Source organism: Lithobates pipiens, unplaced genomic scaffold, assembly GCF_037356315.1.
Source record: "Lithobates pipiens isolate NorthernLeopardFrog02 unplaced genomic scaffold, aLitPip1_a1.2 Scaffold_162, whole genome shotgun sequence".
Taxonomy (NCBI): Eukaryota; Metazoa; Chordata; class Amphibia; order Anura; family Ranidae; genus Lithobates; species Lithobates pipiens.
In genome coordinates, this window is record NW_027507750.1 from 7,361,653 (window position 1) to 7,372,846 (window position 11,194).

Below are 11,194 nucleotides of genomic sequence, written 5' to 3' on the forward strand. Positions count from 1 at the left end.
TCAGTGCTGCCAATCAATGGCCATCACTGCTGTCGATCAATGCCCATCAGTGCCAACAATCAGTGCCCATCTGTACCCCTATCATTGCCACCTCATCAGTGAAGGAGACAAATTACTTTGTTTCTGTCAGTAAATTTTTGTATCTAAGTAAAAGGAAAAAAACATTTTTTTTTCAAATTTTTGTGTCTTGTTTTTTTAACAAAAAAAAACAGTGATTAAATACCACCAAAAGAAAACTCTATTTGTGTGAAGAAAATGCTGCTAAAAAAAAAAGTGTTTGGGTACAGTGTAGCACGACTGTGCAATTGTCATTCAAAGTGCGACATCGCTAAAAAATATCCTGGGCGGGGGGGGGGGGGGGGAGTGCCCGGTAGGCAAGTGGTTAAAGCAGAGACCCTATAGAATAAATTGGTGGGTTTTGCAATTTTTTTTTTTTTATGTCGCATGGTATTTGCACAGCAGTTTTTCACAAAAAAATAAATATATATATATATATATATATATATATATATATATATATATATATATATATATATATATATATATATATATATATATATATATATATATATATATATATATATATATATAATATAATATAATTTTTTTTTTATTTTAATGCAAAAAATATATAATACATAACCCAATTTTTGGGTAAAATATAAAAGATATTACGCCGAGTAGTTGGCTACCAAACATGTCGCTCTTTAAAAATGCACACACCCGTGCAATGAAGACGTAAATTCTACTATCCATAAGTGCCGCTTTAAAAGCCTTTACAGTGTCAGGGTGGTGTGCACCACGTGAAGACCACAATGAAGGTTTACATGAAGACCACAATGAAGGTTTACATGAAGACCACAATGAAGGTTTACATGAAGACCACAATGAAGGTTTACAGGAAGACCACAATGAAGGTTTACAGGAAGACCACAATGAAGGTTTACAGGAAGACCACAATGAAGGTTTACATGAAGACCACAATGAAGGTTTACAGGAAGACCACAATGAAGGTTTACAGGAAGACCACAATGAAGGTTTACAGGAAGACCACAATGAAGGTTTACAGGAAGACCACAATGAAGGTTTACAGGAAGACCACAATGAAGGTTTACAGGAAGACCACAATGAAGGTTTACAGGAAGACCACAATGAAGGTTTACAGGAAGACCACAATGAAGGTTTACAGGAAGACCACAATGAAGGTTTACAGGAAGACCACAATGAAGGTTTACAGGAAGACCACAATGAAGGTTTACAGGAAGACCACAATGAAGGTTTACAGGAAGACCACAATGAAGGTTTACAGGAAGACCACAATGAAGGTTTACAGGAAGACCACAATGAAGGTTTACAGGAAGACCACAATGAAGGTTTACAGGAAGACCACAATGAAGGTTTACAGGAAGACCACAATGAAGGTTTACATGAAGACCACAATGAAGGTTTACAGGAAGACCACAATGAAGGTTTACAGGAAGACCACAATGAAGGTTTACAGGAAGACCACAATGAAGGTTTACGCGAAGACCACAGTGAAGGTTTACGCGAAGACCACAGTGAAGGTTTACGCGAAGACCACAGTGAAGGTTTACGCGAAGACCACAGTGAAGGTTTACGCGAAGACCACAGTGAAGGTTTACGCGAAGACCACAGTGAAGATCGGTGACTTACCAGGTACATGACTGGCCTGCAAGTGGTTCTTCTTCGCTTTGAGTACTGGAATGCTGCATTCACTTGCCACCAGGGCTTCATCTTTTTTTTTGAGTTAGAATGTTCTCCTACAAGTTTCGTCTGGCATATTTTGGTTTTCTTCTGTACCCATAACAGTTGGCGGATGTAGGCCTCATTCACACAAGCAATTTCCACCCATAGTCTGTGTCTTTAAGTGGTTGAAGCCACCAGGTGCCGTGTGCGGGCGGCCCATTCATGTCTGTGGGAATGCAGGAACTACACAGCTTCTCCTCCCAATCTGATGGGAAGAGGTTTCACTATGAGGTTGTTATACTTGGATCTTTGTATTCCGACATCGTTAAGGAAAAAGTCAGACAAGAAAAAATGAAGGTGTGTGACTTGTAAAGACCCTTATCGCTTTACAAAAATAGAAAGGAAAATGGCGGACTTTAACTGTTTCAGCCCCCCCCCCCCTGACCAGATCTTTTTTGTTTTGCAATTTGGCACTGTTACTTTAACAATTGCGCAGTCATGCGACACGACCCAAATTTATGTTCTTTTTGAGAGCTCTCTTTTGGTGGTATTTGATCACCTCCTGCGGTTTTTATTTTTTGCGCTATAAACAAAAGAGCAACAATTTTGAAAAAAATATATTGTTTACTTTTTGCTATAATAAATATTTAAAAAAAAAAGTAAAACAATTTCTTCCTCAGTTTAGGCCAATATGTAAAAAAAAAAAAAATTTTTTATATATATATAATGTGTGTGTGTGTGTGTGTGTATGTATGTGTATATATATATATATATATATATATATATATATATATATATATATATATATATATATATATATATAAAATACAATTTTTTTTTTTTTCTGCTATGATACTTAATGTAAAAAATCTAATTTCTTAATCAATTTAGGCCAATAAGTATTCTGCTACTATTTCTGGTAAAAAAAAAAAAATCCCATTAAGTGTATATTTATTGTTACATAGGTTGAAAAAAGACATAACTCCATCTAGTTCAACTATAAAATTGGGTTGGTAGATTGGTTTGCACAAAAGTTATCGCGTCTACAAACTATGGGATACTTTTCATGGTATTTTTATTTTTACTAGTAATGGCGATCAGTGATTTTTTTATTTTTATTTTTATTTTATTTTTTGTGGGACTGCGACATTGCGGCGCACAAACCTTACACTGTGACACTTTTTGGGGGCCAGTGACACCAATACAGTGATCAGTGCTAAAAATATGCACTGTCACTGTACTAATGACACTGGCTGGGAAGGGGTTCACAACAGGGGGCAATCAAAGGGTTAAATGTGCTCCTAGAAGTGATTACTGTGGTGGTGGGGTGGGGGAGGTGCTTTGGCTGGGGGTAGAGAGAGGCCTGCTTAGCAGAAACACAGGATCTCTATCTTCCCCTTTTGACAGACCAGCGATCTGCCTTGTTTATATAGGCAGACCGCCATTCTGCCTCTCTCGGGAGAGATGCAATCAGAGCGGGTGGGGGTTGCTGGCGCGCCCCAGACCCGGAAAGAATTTGTAACGTACAGGTACTGGGTTTCGTTTCGTGTTTGGAGAAAATGACTTGCAATCAAGGTAAACGTTTGTCTCAAGAGGATCCAAAAGACGCACAATATAGTCTCCCCCCCAACACAACCACACGCAAGATAAATATCTGCCGGTGTATAGAGGTGCGTGTACATCCGTTTTCTATACACCAGCGGATATTTATCTTGTGTGTGGTTGTGTTGGGAGAGACTATATTGTGCATCTTTTGGATCCTCTTAAGACAAACTTTTACCTTGATTTAAAAAAAAGTAACGTAATACGACTATGTTTTGAAATATGGAATAATTAACCTGTATTGGCTGTATATTATGAATATAGTCTCACTTTTAATTGGTAACTCTAACCGCACCCCTCTGAGCCATTGAAGAAGCCGACTAGGCAAAACGCGTCGGTCGGAGTCAGCCTTTCCTATATGTAATAGTGTGTCATAACTACATCAATGTGTGTGTATATGTATATATATGTGTGTGTGTATATATGTGTATATATATATATATATATGTGTGTGTATGTATGGAAGGACCTCTATCTTCAGGGGTCCTCTGGTTGGAGCACAATTTGTAGAAGTATTTCATGCTTTTAAGTGGCCATATTTAGCCCGAATATTGTCTTTTTTTTTTTTTTTTTTTTTTTTTTTATTATTAGTATATTTGTAATAAAAACCTTTTTAATCTTTTAATCCAGGGCTCGACAAAACCCGGGCGCCAGGTTGCATTTGCGACTAGAATTAGCGACCTGGTGCCTGGGGCAGCACAGCTGGGGGTATCCTGTCCCCCCGCGTCGGGCCGTTCCGCCAGCGCCCGGTAATTGGGGCCGCGGCTTTGAGGCCTTCTGCGGTCCTATGATTCCTTCTGGAATCTGGCGCCCTCTTGTGGTGGCCATTGGTATGACAACCAGCAATGCTAATGGAGCTTCCTCTGCCTGTTTTTTTTTTTTATTGCCTGCCTTCCCTTGCCTTCATCTCCTTCCCTTTATTTAGAACCCCCTAAACATTATATATATATATATTTTTATTCTAACACCCTAGAGAATAAAATGGTGGTTGTTGCAATACTGTCTGTCACACAGTATTTGTGCAGCGGACTTACAAGCGCACTTTTTTTCGGAAAAATTATTTATTTAATAAAAAAATCTTCCCCTCACTCGTCTCCATGTCAGGCCAGGAACAGGTTCAGATGACCGTCACGGACCTGGCTGCTAACTTTTTAAGCTGGCTCCTAGATTCCAAGCAAATTTGTCAAGCCCTGTTTTAATCTATATATTCTGAGGGGCGGTTCCAACGCTGTTAAAGCCCCGCCTTCTTCTCTATTTTTGTATTCATCATTGGGATGTGGTTCTGATCTTTCGGCTCCTATTTCTCTTGAATTGTTATGTTTTGTATTATAGAGTAGAGAAGTGTGTTTATTATTGATATTGGATGTTCCTCTTATTACGTCTCATTTAGAAGAATCGGCTGCTGAGGTATTATAGTATTGCTCCTCATTATTGGAACTTTTATTGATCCCTTTTTCTTATATTTTTTATTTTTTATACATAGAGCACTTTACAAACAGATGAAGTTAAGAACGTTCCTTGCGGTACGAGGTAAGATCACAGTGTTCATCGGAGTCAGGAACCTGTGCTTCCAATGGAGGGGGAACCCAGCTTCCCCAACAGGGGTAAATGGGTCTTCTCGACTACTGCAACTACCTCCTCATTGGTTTACCTTTACATTGGCTATCCAACCCCCCCTTCAGTTCATCATGAATGCTGCTGCCAGACTTCTCCACCTTACCATCCATTCAGTGTCCTCCACCCCTCTCTGCCAATCCCTTCACTGATCTCCATTCAGTATCCTCCACCCCTCTCTACCAATCCCTTCACTGATCTCCATTCAGTATCCTCCACCCCTCTCTACCAATCCCTTCACTGATCTCCATTCAGTATCCTCCACCCCTCTCTTCCAATCCCTTCACTGACCTCCATTCAGTGTCCTCAACCCCTCTCTGCCAATCCCTCCACTGATCTCCATTCAGTATCCTCCACCCCTCTCTACCAATCCCTTCACTGATCTCCATTCAGTATCCTCCACCCCTCTCTACCAATCCCTTCACTGATCTCCATTCAGTATCCTCCACCCCTCTCTGCCAATCCCTCCACTGATCTCCATTCAGTATCCTCCACCCCTCTCTGCCAATCCCTTCACTGATCTCCATTCAGTATCCTCCACCCCTCTCTGCCAATCCCTTCACTGATCTCCATTCAGTATCCTCCACCCCTCTCTTCCAATCCCTTCACTGATCTCCATTCAGTATCCTCCACCCCTCTCTGCCAATCCCTCCACTGATCTCCATTCAGTATCCTCCACCCCTCTCTGCCAATCCCTTCACTGATCTCCATTCAGTATCCTCCACCCCTCTCTGCCAATCCCTTCACTGATCTCCATTCAGTATCCTCCACCCCTCTCTGCCAATCCCTCCACTGGTCTCCATTCAGTGTTCCCCACCCCTCCCCGCCTGTGCTCTCTGCCTGTCCCCTCTGCGGTCTCTGCCTGTCCCCTCTGCGCTCTCTGCCTGTCCCCTCTGCCCTCTCTCTCTGCCTGTCCCCTCTGCCCTCTCTCTCTGCCTGTCCCCTCTGCCCTCTCTCTCTGCCTGTCCCCTCTGCCCTCTCTCTCTGCCTGTCCCCTCTGCCCTCTCTCTCTGCCTGTCCCCTCTGCCCTCTCTCTCTGCCTGTCCCCTCTGCCCTCTCTCTCTGCCTGTCCCCTCTGCCCTCTCTCTCTGCCTGTCCCCTCTGCCCTCTCTCTCTGCCTGTCCCCTCTGCCCTCTCTCTCTGCCTGTCCCCTCTGCCCTCTCATTAATCCGATGTCTCTTCCTCCTAGTGGGGGAGTCATGATCTACTTTGACCGGATAGAAGTGGTGAATTTCCTCATTCCTAATGCAGGTGAGCCAGTCAGTCCCCCCTGTGTATATGAGGTGTCCTCCCCCTCATTAGGATGTATTTCCTGTCGGATACGAGCCGGTCGCTGGAATACTAATGGTTTTGCTCTGTGTGTTGCCCCCGCAGTGTACGATATAGTGAAGAACTATACAGCGGACTATGACAAGGCGTTAATATTTAATAAGATCCACCACGAGCTCAACCAGTTCTGCAGCGTGCACACCCTTCAGGAAGTCTACATAGAGCTGTTTGGTGAGTCCATACATCTCTTTATATGAAAGGAATGGCGGGTGATAAAGGGTCAGGGCGGGGGGGGGGGGGTAATAGTGTTCCAGGCTGCCCCAAACATTTTTAGATATTTGTTTTTCAGCATTTTAAAAAATGTAAAAAAAAAAAAAACGCAGGACACCCCCAATTTTTTTGTGGCATAATATAATAGATAATGCTACACCGAGTTAATAGACACCTAACACGTCACGCTTTAAAATTGCGCACACCCGTGAAATGGCGACAAACTGCGGTACTTGGAAATCTCCCTAGGCGACGCTTTAAAAATGGTTACATGTTTAGTGTTACAGAGTAGGGGAGGTCTAGCGCTGGAATTGCTCTTGACGTTCTGGTCCTCCAAGGCCATAGAGACGATCAAAGTGGCTCTACTCTTTGACCAGCTGGCGGCATCGTCGGATCGTTTCTCGGGCGAGCTGGGGGAAAACCGGGGGGGGAGGCCGACGACCAGTTGCAAACCGCACCGTATATATACTATATTGTGGTCGGCAAGTAGTTAATAGGTTCTTAAAGCACTCCAATTTTTTTTCTCCGTGCTGCTCGGATTTTGCCCCATTTAATATCGTGTAGTGTAGAGCCTAGTTTAGGGAAGTTGGCTCTTTTGATATTCCGTGTACTTGTATTACCCTTGTGCTTCCTTCCTCTGTGATTTATACTGAATGTAATTACTCTGTGATCGCTGTTTCCTAGGTTGCCCCGTATTTCCACATCTGCCAACAGGTCTGTGTTTTGTGTAATCAGTAAGTCTAGTAATGCTTTATCTCTTGTTGGCGTCACCAACTGACCCATGAAATTGTCCTGCAAGATATTTAGGAAATGGCAAGCCTTAGAGGAGTGAGCGGTGCCTTCCGCCTAGTCCATATCTAGATAATTGAAATCCCCCATTAAAATAATATTGCCCTGCCTTGCCGCCATTCCTAGCTGTTATAGGAGGTCAGACTCCTCCTCCTTCCCCCTCAGTTTAGGGGCTTGTAGCATACCCCCACTATCAGGGCTGAGCCGGGGGTGGGGGAGGCGGCGTCTGCCCTGGGCGCAATGGTTTTACTGTAGGGATAGGTATGCCTCCCTTCTTGTTACAAGGCTGACTAGAGTAGTGATAGCAAATCCCCATTATAATAATATTGCCCTGCCTTGCCGCCATTCCTAGCTGTGATAGGAGGTCAGATGACTCCTCCTCCTCCTCCTCCTCCTCCTGCTCTGCCTCAATTTAGGGGCCTGTAGCATACCCCCACTATCAGGGCCCGGGACAAGGGGTGGGTCAGAGAGGAGGGGCGGCTACCCCGGGCACAATTGTTTTACTGTAAGGATAGGTATGCCTCCCTTCTTTTTACAAGGCTGATAAGAGTAGTGATAGCAAATCCCCATTATAATAATATTGCCCTACCTTGCCACCATTCCTAGCTGTTATAGGAGGTCAGACTCCTCCTCCTCCTTCCCCCTCTGTTTAGGGGCCTGTAGCATACCCCCACTATTGGGGCCGAGCGGGGGGAGGCAGCGGCAGCCCTGGGCACAATGGTTTTACTGTAGGGATACGGACACCTCCCTTCTTGTTACAAGGATGACCAGAGTAGTGATGGCAAATCCCCATTATAATAATGCCGGGCCTTGCCGCCATTCCTAGCTGTGATAGGAGGTCAGACTCCTCCTCCTCCTCCTTCCCCCTCAGTTTAGGGGCCTGTAGCATACCCCCACTCTCAGGCAGGCCGGGAGGGAGAGGGAGGCTGCCCTGGGCACAGTTAGTTTTCTGTAAGGATAGGCATGCCTCCCTTCTTGTTACAAGGCTAACCAGAGTAGTGATAGCAAATTCGCATTATAATAATATTGCCATTCTTAGCTGTGATAGGTCAGATTCCTCCTCCTCCTCCTCATTCCCCCTCCGTTTAGGGGCCTGTAGCATACCCCCACTATCAGGGACGGGAGGGGCGGCTGCCCTGGGCGCAATGGTTTTACTGTAGGGATAGGGACACCTCCCTTTTTGTTACAAGGCTGACCAGAGTAGTGATGGCAAATCCCCATTATAATAATATTGCCACCATTCCAAGCTGTGATAGGTCAGACTCCTCCTTCTCCTTCCCCCTCAGTTTAAGTGCCTGTAGCGTACCCCCACTCTCAGGGCAGGCCGGGCAGGGGGGGGGGGGCTGCTGCCCTGGGCCTAATGGTTTACTGTAGGGATAGACACGACTCCCTTCATGTTACAAGGCTGACCAGAGTAGTGATAGCAGCAGTGATTTTGACAAGCGAGTAACTGCTGTGTAGTGATGGGCTTGGGTGTGTTCGGATTGAGCCTGCCTGGAAGCCGTCACTGCACACCACCAATCATAGGCGGTGAGGCATTTCCCGAACCGGCAGCGGCACATACACAAGCGGCCTCTGATTGGCGGTGTGCAGTGCCGGCTTCCTGGCGGGTTCGATCTGAACCTGCCTGAGCCCATCGCTACTGTTGGGCATAGGATCCCCTAAGCTTGCACATCGTGAATTGGGGAGGCACAGTTTGGCATTTATGCCCTGGGTGGAATCCTCGTGGGTGGAGCTCCCAAAGGGAGGAAGTTTTTCCCATTCCTCCATTTTGGAGCTCCACCCACGAGGATTCCATCTCCTCCCCTGCTCCATTAGCAGTGTCGTCCCTCCCATTCACTTGCAAGTCATTCTTGATGCGCAGACATTCCCCTCCCCCTTTCCTAATCTCCGTGTCCCTACGATATAGGGACTCTAACCCCTGAACTGTTGCCAGCCAATCATGTGAGCTGGAAAACCAAGTTTCTAAAATCCACGCAAAATTGGAAATCCACCTCCCCGTTATATTAGCCAGAATTCTAGCATTGGTGTACATCGGGGCTTGGCAAAAAAAAAAAAAAAAAAGTTTATTTTTAACTAACAAATCTTCCGGGTACCGCGTTCCCGCAGGTGAACTTCTCCTTTATCCACTTCAGCCCCGGAAGATTTACCCCCCTTCACAACCAGGCCATTCTTTACTTGATCGCGTTTTTTGCGCTATAAACAAAAAAAAAAGAGCGACAATTTTGTAAAAAAAAAACAAACCAATATTTTTTACTTTTTGCTATAATAAATATCCCCCCCCCCCAAAAAAAAATTATTAATTAAAGAACAAATTTCTTAATCGGTTTAGACCAATATGTATTCTTCTGCATATTTTCGGTAAAAAAAATTGCAATTGATTGGTTTGAGCAAAAGTTATAGCGTCTACAAAATAGGGAATAGATTTATGGCATTTTTATTTATTCTACTAGTAATGGTGGCGATCTGCGGTTTGTTTGTTTTCAGCGGGACTGCGACATTGCGGCGGACAGATCGCACACTTTCGACACTTTTTTTTTTTTTTTTTAGGGACCATCGTCATTTATGCAGCGATAAGAGCTAAAAAAAATACATACATAAATAAAGCCACTGATTACTGTGTCAATGTCACTGGCAGGAAAGGGGTCAGCAGCACTAGGGGGCGATCAAGGGGTTAACCTATAAACAAAAAAGACAATTTTGAAAAAAAAAAAATGTTTTTGCTTCTATAAAACATCCAATAAAAGGCCAATATGTATTCTGCTACATGTCTTTGGTAAGAAAAAAAGAAAAATCCCAATAAGCGTATATTTATTGATTTGTGTGAAAGTATTATTGCGTCTGCAAACTATGGAATACATTTTTGCAATTTTTTATTTATTTTTAACTAGTAATGGCGATCAGCGACCTTTTATAGCGGGACTGTGACACTGCGGCGGACAAATCTGACACTAACTGATACTTTTTTTTTTTTTTTTGAGGACCAGTGACTAATAATACAGTGATGAGTGCTAATAATATGCACTGTCACTGTACTAATGGCAGAGAACTGGGTTAACATCCGGGGGCGATCAAAGGGTTAAATGTGTGCCTAGGGCAGTGAAGGTGAACTTTGGCACCCAAGATTTTTTTTTTTTGGAACTGCATTTCTTCCCATGATGCTCATGCACTCTGCAGTGTAGATGAGCATCATGGGAAATGATTGGGAGCAGAGATCAGTGACGTGTCACATGTAGCCACGCCCCCCCACCCTTAGAAACACGCCCCTAGGACACACTTAATCCCTACACTACCCCCTAGTGGTTAACCCCTTCACTGCCAGTGTCATTTACACAGAAATCAGTGCATTTTGTATAGCACTGATCGCTGTATAAATAACAATGGTCCCGAAAATGTGTCAAAAATGTCCGTGTTGGGAGCAACGTCATGCGATTGTCAATTAAATCGATGCAGTGCCGAATCGCAAAAAGTGCTCTGGTCAGGAAGGGGGGTAAATTCTTTCAGGGCTGAAGCGGTTAAACTGATAACCTGTTAAAAAAAAAAAAAAAAAAATGTAAAGCGCCACCTATGGAGACTTTTAAGAGTACCGAAGTTTGGCGTCATTCCACGAGCGTGCGCAATTTTAAAGCGTGACATGTTGGGTATCTACTTACTCAGCGTAACATTATCTTTCATAATACACAAAAAAAAAAATGTGTGTAAATATTGTGTTTCTCTTATATTCACCGACCGACACAGCTCCTCTCTGTAACAAAATGGGTTGTCAGCCCTGTCACTGGAGATTACTAGGCAAAGTTGTAATACCTCACACAGTATTTACGCAGAAATTTTTCAGACGCGATTTTTTGGAAGAAAGAAAAAAATAGGATTTTTACATATTACATACACACATATATTTTATTTATATATGTTTTTTTTTTTAATTATTATATTTTATTTATAT

The 11,194-nt window shown here is 43.5% G+C and overlaps 1 protein-coding gene across 2 annotated transcripts in view; it reads left to right on the plus strand.

Moving 5' to 3' along the window:
* The window catches only part of ERLIN2 (ER lipid raft associated 2), a 69,141-nt gene that overhangs the window by 31,813 nt on the left and 26,134 nt on the right, over positions 1-11,194 (plus strand). Inside the window, exons 4-7 of one of the 2 annotated variants that reach the window (XM_077484822.1) lie at positions 4,793-4,839; positions 6,113-6,174; positions 6,298-6,423; positions 7,147-7,176. In XM_077484822.1, the coding sequence (XP_077340948.1) occupies positions 4,793-4,839; positions 6,113-6,174; positions 6,298-6,423; positions 7,147-7,176 (265 nt within the window). The remainder of the gene's footprint in view (positions 1-4,792; positions 4,840-6,112; positions 6,175-6,297; positions 6,424-7,146; positions 7,177-11,194) is intronic. The other variant, XM_077484823.1, reaches the window with a different exon arrangement.